We start from the raw sequence: 20747 nt of genomic DNA, 5'->3' as shown, positions 1-20747 counted from the left end.
TTTTTTTTTGCGGTACACGGGCCTGTCACTGTTGTGGCCTCTCCCGTTGCGGAGCACAGGCTCCGGACGCACAGGCTCAGCGGCCATGGCTCACGGGCCCAGCCGCTCCGTGGCATGTGGGATCTTCCCGGACCGGGGCACGAACCCGTGTCCCCAGCATTGGCAGGCGGACTCTCAACCACTGCGCCACCAGGGAAGCCCGTTTGTAGATATTTTGATGATGGCCATTCTGACTGGTGTGAGGTGATACCTCATTGTAGTTTTCACTCACATTTCTCTAACGATTAGTGATGGTGAGCATCCTTTCATGTGTTTGTTGGCAATCTGTATGTCTTCTTTGGAGAAATGTCTATTTAGGTCTTCCTCCCATTTTTTGGATTGGGTTGTTTGTTTTTTTTTGATATTGAGCTGCATGAGCTGCTTGTATGTTTTAGAGATTAATCCTTTGTCCGTTGCTTCGTTTGCAAATATTTTCTCCTATTCTGAGGGTTGTCTTTTCGTCTTGTTTATGGTTTCCTTTGCCGTGCAAAAGCTTTTAAGTTTCGTTAGGTCCCATGTGTTTATTTTTGTTTTTATTTCCATTCCTCTAGGAGGTGGGTCAAAAAGGATCCTGCTGTGATTGATGTCATAGAGTGTTCTGCCTAGGCTTTCCTCTAAGAGTTTTATAGTGTCTGGCCTTACATTTAGGTCTTCAATCCATTTTGAGTTTATTTTTGTGTATGGTCTTAGGGAGTGTTCTCATTTCATTCTTTTCCATGTAGCTGTCCAGTTTTCCCAGCACCACTTATTGAAGAGGCTGTCGTTAGAAGGATAATGTTAACTGAGATGACAAAGAACAGAAGTCGACTGTTTGAAATAAGTTCAGTTTTTACAGGGCTAAAATCTAATGTCTATTAGACATCCACGTGGACTTCCAAGTGGACAGTGGCAACAGACGCTGGAGTCTAAGTTGGATATCTAAACTGGGGAAAGAAGAGGGTCCAGATGGCATAGAAAGCCACAGTACTGGATGAGATCACGAAAGGAATGAGTGTAGGTAGAGAGGAGAAGAGGACAAGGATTCAGTTCTGAGGTTTGTCGGTATCAAGAGGTCACAGGAACAGGAGGAGAAACAGCCAAGAAGACTGAGGAGCTACAGCTGCATGACATCAGAGAACAACCAGGAAAGTACTGTCCTGGAACGCAGGTGTGTATGTGTCAACTTGACTGGATAACGGGGTGTCCAAATATTTGGCTAAACGTCATCTCTGGGTATGTCCGTAAGGCTCTTTCCAGGTGAAACTAACATTTGAATCTGTGGACTCAGGAAAGCAGTGTGCCCTTCCCAGCACACGTGGACATCAAACAATCCCTCGAGGCCTGAACAGAACCAAAACGTGGAGGAAGGAAAAACTGAGTCTTTCCTGCCTGACTGAATGAACTGGGACATTGATCTTCTTCTGTCCTCGGCACTACAGTTTCTCAGGTCTTCAGACCCCGACTGGAATCTACATCGTTGGTTCTCTTGGTCCTCGGGCCACTGTCAAACTGAATTAGGCCACCAGCTCTTCTGGGTCTCCAGCTTGCAGGCACCAGACTGGGAGACTTCTCAGCCTCCACAACTGTGTGAGACAATTCCTTTTAATAAATCACTTCCCGTATACATATCCTATTGTTTCCACGTCTCTAGAGAATGCTGAATAATACATCAGAGGAGAAAGTAGTTCCAGGTGGAGGGAGGGATCAACTGGGTCCAAAATTATGTCACTTAAGGAGGGGACTGTGACACAGCCATTGACTTAGAAATATCAATGTCATTCTTACGTTGACCGCAACAGTTGCAGTTTAGGTGAAGGTGTACTTGTTCGATCAGAGTGAGATTAAGACAGAATGGGAGGAGGGGAACTGGAGACAGCGAGTGTAGACGCTCCTTATGGGAGGTCTGCTACCAAGGGGAGGAGAAAAGGCCCCATAGGAGGTAAGAGGGAGTGAGGCAAAAAGAACGTCGTTTTGTGTTTGTTTTTTAATAATAATAATAATAATAATAACAACACCAGTTTGTATGCTGACAGGAATAATCGAGCAGAGGGAGGAAAAGTGATGCTGATGTTGCAAATACTCTGAGATCATGAACTTCCTTTTGAATTGAGCCAATCTAGGAAAGAATTTTCTGCTACTTGCAACCCAAAGAATGTTCACTAACAGAGTGAGCAGTGTCTTCATACGTGTAAGTCTTTCCTGTTTTATGCCCACTGAGGTATAATTTTTAATAGTGCTCTCATGCTGGTGTGGATGACAAATTATATGGTCACACTAATTAGTTAGGGACATTGGTTCTGAAGCCATAGATTCCAATCCTGGGCCTGCCACTTACCAGCTGTCATCTTGGACAAATTACTTAACTTCTGTGCTTCAGTTTCTTCATACGGAAAGGGGACTAACAATGGCATGTATCTCATGGTGTTTTGCTGAACAAATGAGGTAAAGCATTTAAAGAGCTTACAAAAGGACTTGCTAAATATGGTAAATATTTCATAAATATTAGGTATTATTAAATCTGCATGCCACATGATGCAGAATTCTCCTATACGGTAAAGAATGTAAGCTGCTTCCTGATCCGTTTTTCCCTTTCACACATATAACCTTAAAGGTAATTAGTTTAAATGCAACGAACCAAGTGAAATTATTCACAACTCCGTCTTACAGGCGACGAAGCTGGGAAACCGAACAGTTAATTGAGATAGAATAGGAATTTTTAAATAAATGTTAAATTATGGACTGTGTCAAGGTGCCTGGAGTGATGTGTGATATTATGTGTCGACGTGACTGGCCCACGGAGGATGCCCAGATATTAGGTCGACCATTATTGTGAGTGTGTCTGTGAGGGAGTTTTAGATGAGATCACCATTTGGATAGGTAGACTGAGTAAAGCAGGTGGCCCTCTAGTGGGAGTGTCCCATGGCAATCACTCGAAAGCCTGAATAGGACAAAAAAAGCTGACCTTCCCTCAAGCAGGAGGGACTCAAGCCTGACTGCTTGAGGGGGGACACCGGTCTTTCCCTGCCTGCGGACTTGAACTGGAAAAGCGCATCTTCTTGAGACGATGCCAGCAACTTCGGGACTGGAACTTACACCACTGGCTCTCCTGGTTCTCAGGCCTTTGGACTCGGACTGGAACTACACCATCAGCTCTCCTGGGTCTCCACCTTGCCAAGTGCAGGTCTTGGGTCTTGTCAGCCTCCACAAACATGGGAGCCAATTCCTAATAAAAAAAATCTCTCTCTCTCTCTCTCTCTCTCTCTCTCTAAATATCCTATTGGTCCTGTTCCTCTGGAACCCTGACCAATACACTTGGGAAGGCACAAGCACCTGGTGCAAGTAAAACTACATGATGACATGATGGAACTCAGTAAAGAGTGGGCAGTATGATCACAGGAATTACAGATACCCCATCAGGGTCGCAAAACAGGGTTTTAACAAATAATCATCTGATGGTTAGTAAAGGCTGTGGTAGGCAGAATTCTAAAACTGGTCTCCCAACATATCCCACCATAATCCCAGGTATTGCGAATTAGAGGAGGAATCACGTGCACATTTGCACTATGCTGCATGGCTAACAGGATTTTGCAGTTGTAATTGAGGTTATTAAACCCCTGACCTTAAAATAAGGAGATTATCCTGGATTATCCAAAAGGGCCTAATCTAACCACAGGAGCCCTTTAAAAGCAGACCGTTCTCTCTGGCTTGCAGCAGAGGGAAGCAACAGAGATCTGAAGCCCAAGGAGGATCTGACACACCACTGTTTGCTTAAAGATGGAGGGAACCACACACAGGCAGCCTCTAGGATCTGAGAGCAGCCCTGACGACATCCTGCAAGGACATAGTTCAGTCCTGCCACCACAGGAGCTGGATTCTGCCACTCACCTGGATGAATGAGCTTGGCAGCTGCTTTTTCCCCGGAGCCTCCAGGTAAGGTCCCAGGCCCACTGACACCTTGATTTCAGCCTTGTGAGACCCTAACCAGAGAACTCACTTGATGCATGCCACACGTGTTACCTGTGGAAACCGTGAAATAATAAATACGTGCTGGTTTAAGCTGCCAAATTTGTGGCAATTTGTTACGCAGCACTAGAAAGCTGACACACCGGTATTCAGGTCATTAGCGTATTGAATCTGTTGTGCGTAAGGTAATTCTCTGTAGTATCCAACCTACTGGGGAGGGTGAGGAATCACTTCTGGCCCAGCCATAACCACATGAACCTCTAAGGTGCAAATTAAAATAAGCGCCACCAAAGTCGCAGGGCAGAGAATTCTAACGCTAGTGTAGTGGAAGATTAACTGCAATACAGAGGCAAGAACAGACAGCCTGCAGTGTGACAGCAACATGAGGGCACGTCCTGGTAAGATAGGGCCATACTCAGTGTGAAGGGCTTGGACACTGGAGCTGCCCACTCAGTCCCTGCACTTCAGATAAAGCAGAACACTCAGTTCCCAGGCTCCCTACAGGGCAACAGCAGGCAAGCACAGTCAGGGGAACTGCAGGTAGTGGCTCTGAATTAAATGGAAATAAAGTTTTATGAAAAAGGGTTTGGTGCCATAGACATTCTTTGAGGCTTTAGAGGTAGACAGACTGGCTCCAACACTCTGTGATCCTAGCTGTGTTTCAGAATTCTAAGTTATTAACTGTGTGTGAGTGTGTGTATGTGTGTGCGCGCGTGTGTGCGCAGGTGAGACGCCTCCTCGATAATCCTGACACATCTTTACAGACCACTGGGTTTAAGATCTGCCTGCGTGATTTTCTGTACGAAGACAGCTGGATCAGCTTGCCTGATCCCTCTAACCCCAGAGCCTACCACGGCACGTGGAACATACGCATTTTCTGACTTTTACACCAGCTCCCTGTATTCAGCAGCTTCTAGTACCAGTGCACTGCTGACTTCCTGGCTTCGTGATCAGTGTTGGCCTTTCTAACAATCTCTCAGTTTCTGAAATATCCTCACGGTGGGAGCCTTTTTTTTTTTTTTTTTTTTTTTTTGCATTACGCGGGCCTCTCACTGTTGTGGCCTCTCCAGTTGCGGAGCACAGGCTCCGGACGCGCAGGCTCAGCGGCCATGGCTCACGGGCCCAGCCGCTCCGCGGCATGTGGGATCTTCCCAGACCGGGGCACGAACCCGTGTCCCCTGCATCGGCAGGCGGACTCTCAACCACTGTGCCACCAGGGAAGCCCGGTGGGAGCCTTTTTAAAGCCCCTAGGCTTTGCAAGTGAAAAGTGACTGAAGCATAAAAATCATTTAAAGAAATTTAACTGCAGAAATTAATTAGTGAATATAAGACTGGTAATTTGATTATTTGTTTTGCTGAAAATCACAAATATTCGGGATTAAGGAATCACATCCATGAGCCCCCAAACAGTCGAATTTTCAGATAGAGGCCTTCATGTTCACAGTCACAAGGTCTCAGTTCCCCTGATCTGACTCCTGATCCTACTGCCTCTATTTTTTTTTTATCACCCCAGTCTGTGTCTCCTCTTCCTCTTTTCCTCTCTTGCACTGTAAATGTACTCCGTGGATACTTCTAATTCAGAAATTACATTCTTTTTTATGTTTGTTTTCCTGTGAGATCCTTAAGGGCTGGTACCATATTTTCTTTGCTCTTTGCTTATCCTGTATGACGTACACTGCATGAAACATGGTAGGCATTGCTGAAGGTTTGCTGAAGGCATTTCTTTCATACTGAAACTCTGACAGCAAAAGCATCCACTTGCAATCTGGGAGTAGGACAGTAGATGCATTCTATATAGGTAGCATGTGTGTGGTCTTTGAGTATCATGCAAACTCTTCTAGAACCTAGGAGGTGTTGGAGGACGAGATCTGGTTCATTTGTCCATGTGCCTCTACACAGCACGTGGCACGGTCTTTAGCCCACAATATGGCTAAAAGCAACAATTCCCAGAACTTAGCCATGTGTAAGCCTTTCCATGTCTGCCACCCCCAACTCTAATGTTATAAGCTTAATGTTTTCTGTAAAGGAAGGTACTATTTGTCATGAGAAAAACTCGAAAAATAAATAGAATGATGACATAGCAACGGTGTGGAATTTTAAAATTTACATTGGTGACTCTCAAGAACACAGGAATTTTTTTCAAAAACTTTAAAAAAATGTGGAGATATGCAGACAATGGATTGTGACAGCAGTTCTCCTAAATCCCAGCTCTGCCACTTCCTAGCTCTGTGATGAGCAAGGTATCTACCCTCCTGGGCCTTGGTTTCCTCATTTGTGAAACTGGAATAATGGTACTTACGCCACAGGGATTTTATGAAAATTGTCAGTGAGATATGTAAATACCTGACACATGGTAGGCCCTCAAAGAGATTTTATCATCTCTTCTGATATGTAGTTAGGAAAAAGCAACAACAGAAAAACAGGATTCCTTTACAAGAATTTTGGGAATTACACACAGCAGAAAGTTCATCCGAAGCAACAAATCAAGGATACCTCCTTTGAGACGTAGGCTGGTACTAAAAGCTATCTGATCAAAGTTAAAGCGAAGCTCAGAAACTAAGAGTCTAATTGGTGTCCTCTCCTAGGAGATCTCGTATTTGGGGAAAACTGCTAAGAAAACCACCGATTTTCCAATGTGCCCTGAAATAATAAACACCCGAGGAGAAGATGGGGGGAAAAGAGTAAAGGAAAAGCCGTTTTCCTACTAATCTCGAATTCCAGAGGATGATGCCCGGCTCAGAACCCCTGGTCAGAGCCACCCTACCATGCTGCTCACTAATGGTGCACCTTCCCAGCACAGGTGGATTTTACTGGGGGTACCGGGAGAATGTGGCCGTTTTCCTGATCCCAATTTTGATTCTATACCTCGCTTGTGGTCTTCATCAAAGGAGCCTGCGAAATGTGCAGAACAGCTTGGTAACCCTGAGAAATCTGTAGTATTGCTTCTGAGGGAACTGGTCTCACGGTGCCTGGGCCTGTGGGTGCACAGCAGCATTGATCAGTAAACTCCTGATCTTCCCTCCTGGGCCAGTTGGATGTCTTTGTGGAAGAAAAGGGCATCCTGCCAAGAACAGGATTCTCACACAAGGAAACTAGCTCTGCAACAAAGGACCCTCCCCAGGATCCACAATCATCAAAAGTCATGAAGGAGTGTAAACAACAATTACTTTGTTCCTTCACAAGGACTCAGAATAGTCACCTTCCATCTGCCGCAGCAGGAATCAGTGTTGAATATACCAACATTTGGCCAAAGCAGCTGGGGCGAGACCTCTGGGATGAAGAGCTTCTGCAAGTGTTAGGAGATGGGATGAAAGCTTTGGAGAGCTGGATCAGTGAAAAAAGGAAGGGAACCGGACAGGACTGCTGGGAGCAAATTAAGCGGGGGTCTGCCTATGCTGCACTCTTTCTGGGGTGTTATCATCGGTGAGCCCCGAGTTTCCCTCTCATTTGGGCTATCTACTGCCAGATCGTGGGCAACTTACAGAATGTCCGTCATCTCAACAGTCTCCCTTACGAAGTGGGAATGACAATATTTCCTCTGAAGGAATTCAACTACAAATCCTGTAGTCCTAGGATTCAACTACAGAAGATCAATGAAGAGCCTAGCTTGGTGCCCATCGCTGCATGTACTATTACTTCACATTAATCTCAACTTTCATTTCAACTAGCTCATTACATTCTTTTGCGTTCACCACGTTTAACTGTATGATTACCTTTTATTCTCAAAGATACACTTTTATTTGAAGAAAATATATTATGTAAATTAGTACATGTTCTGCGCAGATAAAGCAAAGTCTATTTAGGTGACGAAGGCCTGAGGTCTGGAAACGCCACCCTAAGTCATGCTGTGTAGTAAGCACAGGGCTGGAGCCTAGGAGGGATCCACGGAAAATGAGTCAGACATCTGGCCGCGCCGACCAGCAGAGTTTGCATGGCAGCTGATACAGACATGGTGCTCACACAGATGGCACCTACTGGAATAACTGCAGTTTGTAAACAGAATGTTTTCCCTGTTAGTATCGCTTTCACAAATTAATTAATTAACGGATTGATTAATTCAATGAATATTCCGTAGTGCCTTCCCAGTTGTATCAGAAAGTGTCCTGGATCATGGACTGACAAAGACCAATGAAACATGGCCCTTGCCCTCAAGGGTATCACAATGTACCAAGGGAGGCAGACACACTCATTACATCAACAGATATCCTCTGCATGACTACAATGTGTGCTCAGCAAAGTTTTGGGCTGCTGGAGATTGACCAGTGAGCAAGAGACAAAGATCCCTAAGACCAAGGACCTCACAGCTGGGAGCTCTGGGGGAGGACAGAGATAAGCAACAAACATAACAAAGAAGTAAATAACAGAGTCTGTTAGTTGATAAGTGTTATAACAAAAGGACAATTTAGGCCAAGGCAAAGGGGATCAGGGATAGGGTGGAGGGTGGGAAAGACGGGTGCACTTGGCAATATGCTGTTCTGTGGCCTGGTTAGCCCTCACTGAGAAGGCGAGAACTGAGCAAGGCCTCCAGGGAAATGAGGAAGTCAGCCAGGCAGATGTGGGTGAGGAGCATCCGGGCAAAGGGAAGAGCTAGAGCAAAGACCCTGAGGAGGGAGCCTGGCTGACAAGATCCAGAAACTGCAGAGTCCTGGACCTGAGTGACTGAAGGGAGGCTGGTGGGGTAAAGTCAGAGAGGAAATGGGGCCAGATCTTGTAGGGCCTCGTACACCTTTCTGAGGGTTTCGCATTTGACTCTGAGCCATGAACGGAACAGCGCTAGGAAGGGTTTAGTTGCTGAATTAGAGGTCTGTACAGAGGACAGTATCAGTGAAGAGCAGGGATACAGCAGTCAGGGGACCAGAGGGAGTGATCAAAGAAGCAGGAGAAATCAAGGAGTGCTGCCTCTTTGCGAGAGAGTGGAAACACTCACCTGGACTTGACCTCCATTGACCGTTGGGCTCACGCCCGTGACTGTGCACACGTGTGCCGTTACTCACAAAATCACAAACTTACAAGTCCTGTATTCATCCCCATGGTTCATCCATTAAGCAAAGAAAAAAAAATGGGGAGGTATTTTTTTGTTCCAATCCCTTTGTATTTGAGAAGTTTCTACTGAACTACCTACTGTAGCCCCACTCTGAAGCCCTTGCTGTGTTTCAAGGAAAAACAGATTATCCAAGGAACATGATGAAGCCTCCCTTTTCACACACGTGAAAAGCTATGTGTGGAGTTGCCTCTCTTCACTCGTCTTTCATTTTATATTTGTAATAAACAATTATTAGGTACAATGAGAACCATCCTTTATGATCCATGTAGGCTCTGTCACACTCTTTCAGTCAATCAATGTATTTTGAATCCCTGCTGGATGCCGAGCTCAGGTCACTGTGCTGACTCAGGGGGAACAGGTATGTATCAGGCTGGACCCTAGCCTTTCAATTTCTTACAAACATACAGACAGATCATCACAGCGCTCGATCCTTGATTAGAGCCATGACAGAATTAAAGTCAAGGGAGCCCGGTAAAATGGAGGAGGGTCATTTAATCGCAGTGTAAGGGGTGGGTGAGTACACATGGTCAGGAAAGCCTTTGGGGGAGGGTTGAAGTTAATGAGTTAGGTACTTTTACTATCCCCATTTTACAGATGAGAACTATCAAGGTCCAAGATATTCACTTGCTTAAGGCTGCACAGCTACTGAGAGAGCCAGACTTAAGTTCTAGGGCATTTGGTTTACAAAACACCAATTTTTTTCCCACTCACTGACTACTACTAAAATCACATTTCCCGACTCTGCTTCCCTTTAGTACGTCTAGAAATCCTCTCAGGTATGTGTGGTCACTCTCCTGAAAGCTGGGTGCAGCTGTGAAGACCACAAGGCTCTCAGAAGGTCTGTAACGTTCTCCATCTGCGGTGACAGCTGTTCTGGAGAGGTCCTCCCTCTTAGAATTGCATTCCACTTAAAATTAATCACAAAAGAGGCAGCTCTAGGTTCCATGCCCATCTCACCAAGAAAGGCACCCAACTTCCCAGGACCATGCTTCTAATGTTGCTGTCACTTTCCAATCTGCCTGCTCTTTCCTAAATCAGAAAACATGTGGAAATATGTATCCCAGACTAGTTGCGCTCAGAGCAGATCCTCTCAGTTTTAGAACATTACATAGAAGCTGTGTTCTCCTGGCTGCCCAGATCTCCCAGGCAGAAAAAAATGAGAGCGGAGGAAGTCTGCGCCACAAGGAATGACATGCACTGTGTGTGTATCTCAGCAACTCTCAACACGTGCGAAATCTGTCATAGTGAAGGGAAGATTACCTTTGGTGTCAGGCAGACCAGCGTGTGACTCAGCTCCATCACTTGCTGCCTCACCTCCTTAAACCCATCTCAGCCTGTCTCTTAATCTGTTGAAAGGAGATTTTGATACTCATTTTTCAATTTTGCTGGTAAATAAATATTACATGCATAAAGCGGACCCTCGACAAATCAAAATCAATGCCCAGGATGATGACAAAATAGAACGCCTTCTTCTCTGTAACACTAATTCCATTTTATGCTTGCAGGGGAAATTGAACTTCAAGTTGTTAAGTAACGTGTCAAGGTGACATCCTTCATTGGTGGGAGTGAGATGGGCCCTCAGGTGGGCTTTTCACTATATTTCTCAGGAGAAGAACATCCAGAGCGGAAATAGCTTCCTTTGAACTCAGTGACCCTTAGCAAATGAACACCTTACCTAAGAAGTCAACTCTGAACGTCATCCAAAAATGCCACAACAGAATGTAAACTGGTGGAGCCACTGTGGAAAACGGTATGGAGGTTCCTCAAAAAAACTAAAAACAGAGTTGCCATATGATCCTGCAATCCCACTCCCAGGCATATATCTGGAGAAAAACATAACTTGAAAAGATACATGCACCCCAGTGTTCACTGCAGCACTCTTCACAACAGCCAAGACATGGAAACAACCTAAATGTCCATCGACAGAGGAATGCATAAAGATGATGTGGTTCCTATATACAATGGAACACTACTCAGCCACAAAAGAGAATGCAATAATGCCACTTGCCGCAACATGGATGGGCCTAGAGATTATCATACTAAGTGAAGGAAGTCAGATAGAGAAAGGCAAATACCATGTGATATCACTTATATGTGAAATCTAAAATATGACGCGAATGAACTTATCTACGAAACAGAAAAGGACTCACAGACATAGAGAGCAGCCTCGTGGTTGCCAAGGGGGAGGAGGCTGGGAGAGGGATGGATTGGGAGTTTGGGATTAGCAGATGCAAAGTATTATATATAGAATGGATAAACAGCAAGGTTCTACTGTACAGCGCAGGGATCTATACTCAATATCCTGTGATAAACCATAATGGAAAAGAACATGAAAAAGAATGTATACATATGTATAACTGAATCACTTTGCTATACAGTAGAAATGAATACAACGTTGTAAATCAACTACACTTCAATAAAATAAATTTTTTTAAATGCCACAACAAACCGTAGCTCTTGATAAAAAGAATCCTTTTGACAAGACATGGTGACTTTGTGAGAGCACAGCTATAGAGACATGAAGACTTGAATTCAAATACTAACTCCACTCTAAGCCTTCTCTTCTATGAAACGGAAATAATAACTGTCTCCTTAGGATTTAATGGGCTGTCAGTTAAACAGGATACAGGGCTCAACACAGGGTCTGGCACAAAGACTGACACGTACAAATATTACATGTCTTAACTTCATCCCTCTCCTTCTGACTCCAGGGAAAGTTCAATGGCAACCTCTTCAAGAAGAGGTGGAATTTCTACTGGGAAACATACTTGCTTTATTTTTGGTTGGATTTTGATGGATGGCAGTTAATGGTGGTGTCAGCTAGCTCTTGATGTATAAGAAACCACCCCAAATTTTAGTGGCTTTAAACAACAACTGATTCTTTTGCTCATAATTCTGCAGCCCAACGACTTCAGCTGGGCTCGGGTGACTGGTCCTTCTGCTCTTCTCAGAGGGCTTACTTATGCATCCGTGGTCAGTGCTCTATCGGCTAACTGGCTCTGCTGCGGGCTGTATGGTCTAGGATGGTCTCACCTACATTTCTGGCAAAGGATCCACTGTAAGGTGGGGTGAAGGCGATGCATGGACTGTGGATCTCTCATCATTCACCTAGCCCAGGCTTCTTCACATTGTTGTCATCTTGTTTCAAGAGCAGCAAGAGAGGGCAAACCCCAGTGCACAGGCACTTTTCAATTCTCTGCTTGCTTCACACTTGCTATGGTCCCATGGCACAAAGCAAGCTCCGTGCCAAGGCCAAGGACAATGTGGGAGGCATGCACGTATCACAGCTGTTGCTGTAACAGTCTGCTACCACAGTGGCTCATGAAACAACCCTGTTCATCAGTGGAGAAACAATGAACTATAGATAAACCAGACAGCAGAGTGCTAGTCTCCCAAAAAAGATTTCTACTCTTCTTTAGAAAAAGTTAAAACTGTCTTGCCCTATTGTTTTAACAGGTGGAAAATAAAATTATTTTATGAAATTTGGAAAAAAACTAATTTGGAAACTTCCTTGGCATTGCACTAAACCTACAACCTGTGGATCTCTTTATCCAGGAACATGTTATGACTTTGCCAGTAGGAATTCAGTCTCTATCTCCTTCCATATTATAATGTTGCTTCTCCTCCCCCTTCCAATAAATATGCCCCACCCCCAGCACAGACATATTGCATAGGTATAATCTGATGTGGGAGTGATGCAGCAGACTATAAAACGGCACCTCTGGTGAGACAAGGACATACTACCTGGTAACTGTGAAGCAGACTGGTGATGTGGCTGGGGCCTGTTTGGTCCACACCTCCCTGCAGACACCAGTCCAATCTCCCAGCTTTGCTAAAGTTCCTCTTGATTAATTCAAATATCTTTTAGAGTTGAGTACAAGTTTTATCATTTTCTACTACAATGCCCTAACCATATTTTTTAGGATCCCTCGGTATTTCGTTTACTTTGTAGTGGTTGATATTGCTACTGTGATGTCATCGTTTCCACATTATATTTTCTACAGGGTTATTGCTGGCATACATGAAAGCTCTTGGGATTTTAAATGTTAATGTTTATTAACGTCTACCATTTAAAGAAATTTATTTTTTATTTATTTTTATTTATTTATTTTTGCCGTACACGGGCCTCTCACCATTGTGGCCCCTCCCGCTGCGGAGCACAGGCTCCGGACGCGCAGTCTCAGCGGCCATGGCCCACGGGCCCAGCCGCTCCGCGGCATGTGGGATCCTCCCGGACCGGGTCACGAACCCGTGTCCCCTGCATCGGCAGGCGGATTCCCAACCACTGCGCCACCAGGGAAGCCCTAAAGAAATTTATTTTTACATCGTTTCTTAGGTGTTTCCCAAGAATATATTCCTACCATCTGCTAAGAATGACAATTTTGTCTTATTTATCAAAATGGTAGGCTTTTTTCTCTTTACAATCTCATTGCACGGGAAAGAAAATCTAAAATGATATGTAATAATATGGGTGATAATTGGTATATTTGCCTAGATCCTGACTATAATGGATTTTGTTTCTAGTTGTTTAACATCATTTATTTGTGAGTATGGGCACACTGAGGTATACAGCCTGTGCTGAAATCTATTTTCCTAGTGTTTTGGGGGTTTTTTTGTTGTGTTTTGTTTGTTTGTTTGTTTTGTCCACACCTCGCGGCGTGAGGCAGTTCCCCAGCCAGGGATCCAACCCGTGCCCCCTGCATTGAAGCGCAGAGTCTTAACCACTGGGCCACCAGGGAAGTCCTCCTAGTTTGTTTTTAATCACGGTATGTTGCCTTCCTCCAAATGTTCCTTGATCATCCATATATCGGTAAAATGTGGTCATTAGCACTAGTATCGCTATTGGTTGAGGTCATTCTCTTCATTTCTCCATTTTACCATTTTCTTCATACAGTTTTATTATATTATGCCCATATATTTTTGTCTTATTATACTTCTAGATATTGAGGGTAGTCTTGCCACCAGGAACAGAATCAATTTTATGAGCTATTTGGATACACACGGCGTGGAACAAGCTGAACTGGCAAGCTGAACTAACTTGTTATTTAAAAACCGGACTGTATGTTTCGTAACCATTTTCCACATACCTTTCCGATTCAATTTCTCCTTGATGAATGGATTATTTCACTGGAAAAGTGAGGTGTTGTGACCCTGCTTGCCTGATGCCAGCAGACGGTCTGTGGGTAAGAGAGAGACAAAGATGCCTAGGTTGCAATAAGGCAAAAGGGAGGGGATATCAGAGGTCTTCTCCACAGGTTACTGTGAGAGCAGGGAAACAATAAGAAAAAATACGAAGGAGGGGGAAGGCTTTAGGCTGTTACATCTGGGGCTGTGGGAGGGCCACTTCTTGGCCAAGGGGACAGGATGACCAGACAGAGGGGAGAGAGCACCAAGTGGCCTTGCTGGAGTCCCTGGCCAGGAGGCTTCTAAAAATCAACATGCAAAATATGAAGGGGTTGCCAGAGGCATGTTTCCCAAAGCCTCAACCAGTACTTCTCAATGAGAAAGAGAGACAAGGGTGGAGTGTGTGGAGGGGAGAGATTCCTGGGATTTAATAAAACACTGCTTTGGGTGGTTCTCCAGCTGTTGGGTGAACATGACCCAAAGTGCAAAGGTCTGAACCAAGTAGGTGAGGAGTTTACTGCTGAGCAAACCGAGGACCAGAGGTTGGGTAAGATGTCAATAGGGGTTCAAGAAAGGTGTTCACTTATGGGCTGTGCCAAGATGCCTGGCAAGGTGAAGAACCTGCTGAAGAAACAAAACTGCATGATATGACTCAGCAAAGATTAGGTACTGTTTTGTCAAGAATACCGAGGATCGTCTTGACAAAACCGGGGCCTTCCTGTAAGTAAGCCGGCACTCTACCTTATGGGTGATGACGAGGACCACACGCACTTGACCGTCCGTCCTGTGTGTAAAACGATTGCGTGTGTGTTTCCTGCAACCTGGTGGGGAGGGTGAGGAGAAACGTCCGGCCGCGCCACAGCCACGTCTGGCTCGAAGGCACACGTGGAAGCAAGCTTGGCCCAGGTCACAAGGCGGTGCATTTCACCCCGGGGGCTGCAGATTCCCAGCCCGGAGGTGCGGGGCGCCTGCGCAGTGCGCCCCAGGCGCCGCGCGCCGCGGGAGCCACGAGACCCCCGCCCCCCGCCCTCCGACGGGAACGCGCACGTGCCCGGGGACGCGGACGCGCCCGCGAATGCGCCTCACCTCGCTCAACCCCGGCCCCGTCGGCTGAGGAGGGAGGGACGCGGACGCGCACCGGAGACGCGGGTGGGCTCCGCGCAGAGTGGCGGGCTCCGGGGCGGAGGCGGGGATGGGGGCGGGGGCGGTGGCGCCTCCTCCACTCAGGCGTCTGCGCCCGGGACCCCCCGGCCGCGCGGGGGGACGGACCGACTGACGTACCTCGCGCGCCCCCGCCTCCGTCCCCGCCCCCGCCTCATCTTCCCCGAGCGCCCGGGGCTCGCGGGCTGAGGCGCGTCTCTCTCGCCGCCCCTCGCCGCGGCCCTTTCTCTCGGCAGCACCTCGGAGTCCCTCGTCCCGGTGGCGGCGGCAGCGGGGACCCGAGCAGCGGCGAGCGGCCTCGAGGATGAAGTGCAAGCCGAACCAGACGCGGACCTACGACCCGGAGGGGTTCAAGAAGCGGGCGGCGTGCCTGTGCTTCCGGAGCGAGCGCGAAGACGAGGTGCTGTTAGTGAGTAGCAGTCGGTACCCGGACCGCTGGATCGTGCCGGGCGGGGGCATGGAGCCCGAGGAGGAGCCGGGCGGTGCTGCAGTCCGCGAGGTGTACGAAGAGGCGGGAGTCAAGGGGAAGTTGGGCCGGCTCCTGGGCATTTTCGAGCAGAACCAAGATCGCAAGCACAGAACGTACGTGTATGTACTGACTGTCACTGAGATTCTGGAGGATTGGGAAGATTCGGTTAGCATTGGGAGGAAGCGAGAGTGGTTCAAAGTCGAAGATGCGATCAAGGTTCTCCAGTGCCACAAGCCCGTGCATGCCGAATATCTGCAAAAACTAAAGCTGGGCGGTTCCCCAACCAGTGGAAACTCCATGGCCCCGTCCCCGCCAGAGAGCGATCCCTAGTATGTACCGCTCCTGCACAGACTCTTGCTTTCCACCTACCTGACAGTAAATAGTGCCCGGAGCGCCCCTGGTGCCGTGTGAGGTCTCACCGGGAGGAGGGAGGCTTCTTTTGTTTCCTTGGCAGACCTCTGAATCACGCTTGCAAACTGTCTCAGTTGCCAGGCACTGTTTTCAGACATTTTGCACGTTTTCAGATGCTTTCAGAATCGCTTCTTGGTAGCACTGTAACACATTTCGGAAAGCCAAAGCCACATGGGATTTTTTGGTTTGTTTGTTTGTTTGTTTTTTATAAAGGTGCCTTAACTGCTGACCCAGTCTTTGGGGGGCGGGTGTGTGTGTGTGTGTGTACACGTGTATACGTGTTGTGGTTTTGTTTTTTCTTTACAGTTCACACGTGTGTGTGTGTCCGTATGTGTCTGCGTGTGTCTGTGTGCGTATGTGCACTTTTGGTACCAGTCTTGTGGGTTTTTTGTAGTGAAGGCCTTTAAAATCTGATCACCTTGGTTGTATGGCAACTTCATTAACTTTTTCTCTTAAGTTGTTTTCTCATTCACAGCATTAGTCCTTGTCAGCAAGCCCTTCTGTGATGGGGATTGGTTTGAAGGACCAGTGTTGAATTTCAAAGAAGTATTTAAGAATTTTTTTTTTTTTTTGGCTGCGTTGGGTCTTCGTTGCTGCGTGCTGGCTTTCTCTGGTTGCAGCGAGCGGGGGCTACTCTTCGTTGTGGTGCACGGGCTTCTCATTGCGGTGGCTTCTCTTGTTATGGAGCATGGGCTCTAGGCGTGCAGGCTTCAGTAGTTGTCGTGCGCAGGCTCAGCAGTTGTGGCTCGTGGGCTCTAGAGCACAGGCTCAGTAGTTATGTCGCATGGGCTTAGTTGCTCCGTGGCATGTGGGATCTTTCTGGACCAGGGATCAAACCTGTGTCCCCTGCATTGGCAGGCGGATTCTTAACCACTGCACCACCAGGGAAATTTTACATCATGTGCTCTTTCCACACTGAACAATAATTTTATCTTCAGATATGTGATCTAATTTGCCCTTTTCAGAAACTGCTTAATTCATATGTGGATAATTCGATTTTCAGAACATTTTCACAACTGGTAGTTTTTTACTTCTTACTTGAAATAGCCATTTCCCATTTAGCCCAAATGTAGCTTAGCAAAATATTATTTTATAGAGTAATCGCCCTCTCGGGAAGGTATTGTTATGTACATATCCTAATATGTACATATTATGAAAACTGTATTCCGAGTGTGATTTAGCATGCTTGAGTTCCAACTCCCATTGCTCCTGTCTCAGTGCCCTAGAACAACATTCTCTCAATACAAATTAGTCTTTGAATGAAAGTCCGCATATTTGAATTTGTGATAGTCCACTTAAACTTGTCTGAATACCAGTAGCCAAAGGACTAGAATAGTATACGGTAATTACATCCCAGTTGAGTGAGTTAGCTTTCTTGATATTCAGCTGCTACAGACTTCTCAAAATGTTAGGACGCCTGGCCGATCTCTCCTAAAGATTTAAGATAAAGGTTTTGTGTCACATGACAGACTTTTTTGGGTGCCAAGTTAAAAGCGCTTATGTTTGCTTCAGTACTTGCTTGAAATTAGGGATCCTATCTAAAGTGCTTAGGTTTCTTTTGGACTACCTTTATTCCCCTAGCCATAGTAAGTAGGTAGAGTAAAGCCTACTTCATGAAGTGGATATTGGCACTTAGAAAGATCATTTTTAATTTCTAGGGCAACCTAGAATGTGTCATATTTCTTAATCATTATTGATAGATATTTTGTGTCAGTCAACTAACTTTTGGGGGGGGTCACTGTTAATGCACTCTGTATTAAGAAATTTTGAAAGTTTAGAAACTTGGAACTCTTGATCTTTTCTCAAGAAGATTGAGGAAATGCCTACTTTGTGAAAAGAGTATGGGTGGGGGATGTCTTTCTATATATAACACTTAACATCTTAAAAATATTCTACAGATCAATAATAATATAAGTGGATAATAACTGTAATTTAAACACATTTTTATTCTATAAATTAACCTTTTATAAAGAACACAATCACTGGTAGAATTGAATATCACTACGTTTTCTTTTTCAACTTCGGTGCCAATTTTTAAAATAAGGTCTTTGCTATATAGAAATATGTCTAAATAAAGTACGTATTGTAATTGACAAAACTAATGTTGCCAAAGGAATGAGTAGAGAATGAACACATTTTAAAAACCAATTATTATTTCATATTCAAAATTATGTAGAATTATCAAATATGTGTTTCAAAAATATGTTTTTGTACAGAAAGATATTTTATTTTTTAAACAAACTTTCTAAATCCCACAAGTTGACGTTTCCTATTCTAACAATCCAAATCAATGAATGATATTCTCAGTAACCTGAAATTTTTCAAAGTATACAGTAACAGCAGTGAAATTGGATTATTGTTTTATGACCATTTCATATATAATACTGCCTCCATCTAAAATGTTGCTACAAGCACCTGGGAGGTTTAACTTGTACATGGCATCCTTAGAGATAATAATGCACCATCTTGTTTTGACTTTTCAACTCGTATTTGACAAATGTGAAAAGTACAGTGTTGATGTTAATCAACTCTTGTTAGCCTGCAGATATTTGCCGTATTTAATTCTGAAAGATTTGTACTGAGTTCTATCACTTGCTAGGATTATCTTCAGTTCCCAGTTATCTTCAATTTATGCAATCTGTAAGACTCCTTTCATTTCTAAATTGCAAAAGAACATTTTACAGTTATCACACTTTAAGCTTTCAAATTCACATGGGCAGGTCTTGTTATGCTTTTGGAGTTCAGTCAAGAAAAAGTTAAATGAAAGAACCTAAAAAGTCTTTCATTTTAAAACAGAAATCCAAAGAATTCAGCTTAAAACAGTTGACACAGAGGTAACAAACCAAATGGTATCTAGTTAACCTCCATCCTCCAAGAACTTGATCCATCAACAGTTGGAATTTTCTTCCTACAGTCATTACATAGCACCCATGCATTATTTATAAGATTATTACACTAAAAATGTACAGATGAATCTTTCAATTCATTCTCTCCAGAAAGGAAATAGTGCATTGATCAAAGATAATTAAGACTTTCAGACATGAGGTAGAAATTTGTTTCCAGCATATTTTTTAAAGACTAGGTTTTTTCCCCCAAACTGGGCAAGTGCCTTAACAAAAGTTTTAAGAAGACATGTTGGAGTAAAGGTAATATTGATATGTTTGATATATCGTTTCCCTGGATGCCCAATATATTATATTTTCTAAGAAACCTGTTTTGCTGATCAGATCACTGTTGAAAGAAGTAACTCTGAAAGGGATGGGGGTGGCTATAAATATTTTGAATTCTGTTGTATGGTTTAATTTTAAAAGAACTGTAAATATTTCAACATTTTTGTGTTTAGAAACATCAAATAAATATTGGTGTATGTGTGCTTGCACACGGGCTCACACACGTGTAAGCAACAGGAATAGGCAGCTTCTAAAGTACTAGCAACATTAGAGGGCCCTTCTGGGACAGATGGGTAAGGGGTTCTGAAGCTGGAGCTGCTCCTCCCACTTCCCTTTAGGTGGAAGAAAGAGCAATTCCTCCATCAATAGTTGTTAACTGGGAAAAGGAAGGTGAAAATGCTGCTTTCAACCTATAGTACTAACAACTGGCCAGAGTTCTCTTTTTCAGGGTTCCTTTTGTGGAAGCACCAAGCAAAACAGGAAATATTTTCAGCATTGTTCTAGTATTGTAATCATCTTTCTGAATGACTGTTTGGCCTGTTAGACTATGAACTCTTTGAGGACTAGGACTCAGCCTGTCCATATCCTCAGAGCCTAGAACAGTGGCTAAAATTTGGAGACATCTGTCATTGATCCACAGATTATAAATGTCTACTACTAGTGTTTTCTATAACACTGTAATACTAGTGTATTGATTTCTTAGCTTTATATTTTAACTAGGACAATCTGTATTCCTCAGGCTCTCATGTGGCCTTATAGTGGAACTGCATTAGATAATTCACTGAAGGCTTTTCCAATACAAAGTGGTTGATGAACCATAATTCAGTAAATATTTGTTGACTAGAGGAATTGATGAACCAATAAAACTATTAATGAGATTTTTTTTTTAGGTGAATGGCATAGATGTTGTTCAGATTTACTTTGAAAGAATCAAGTATGTGAACCCTATGATGAATGGAATTGTGAAGACAGGTGAGCTCTTTCACACTCCCAAGGACACAGCTCGTCCTATCCTTTTGGACACTTCCTCCCTGTTTATTACAATGACTACTCTCCAGGTTGTTGCACTACTACTATATCTGTACAGACTTCTAATTTTGCACCTATGGCCTTTTTTGTGCTTTTATGATTATATGTCAGTATTTCCCACCAGGTTATGTGACCTTGAGTGCAAAGACCTTACTTATTTCCTTCGTCTTTTTTATATATCTAGCATATAAGACATCACTAGAAATATGGTAGATATCACTGAAGGTTTGTCTAAAAAATTAATATTTTGTAATGACACTGAGTGGTAAAGCATTTACCTTCTAATCTGCTGTTAGTACAGCAAATGCTGTCTGTTTAGCTTATATGTGGCTTTTGTACATCAGGTGTCACACAAGTG

General features: G+C 44.4%; 1 protein-coding gene across 2 annotated transcripts; it reads left to right on the top strand.

The window, feature by feature from the left end:
* Positions 1 to 15555: 15555 nt before the first annotated feature.
* Positions 15556 to 20386, top strand: LOC132513507 (diphosphoinositol polyphosphate phosphohydrolase 3-beta). Of its 2 annotated transcripts, XM_060137935.1 has the most exons (2): positions 15556 to 16108; positions 20251 to 20386. In XM_060137935.1, coding segments are annotated over exons 1-2 (495 nt in total). In that variant the 5' UTR covers positions 15556 to 15614; the 3' UTR covers positions 20252 to 20386. The 2 variants fall into 2 exon arrangements, with proteins under 2 accessions (XP_059993918.1, XP_059993919.1); XM_060137936.1 differs by lacking the exon at positions 20251 to 20386 and having other exon boundaries at positions 15556 to 16109.
* Positions 20387 to 20747: the final 361 nt, after the last annotated feature.

This window comes from Lagenorhynchus albirostris, chromosome X (assembly GCF_949774975.1).
Source record: "Lagenorhynchus albirostris chromosome X, mLagAlb1.1, whole genome shotgun sequence".
Lineage (NCBI taxonomy): Eukaryota > Metazoa > Chordata > Mammalia > Artiodactyla > Delphinidae > Lagenorhynchus > Lagenorhynchus albirostris.
The sequence above is the reverse complement of the archived record's forward strand: the minus strand, read 5'-3'. Positions and strand labels throughout refer to the sequence as shown.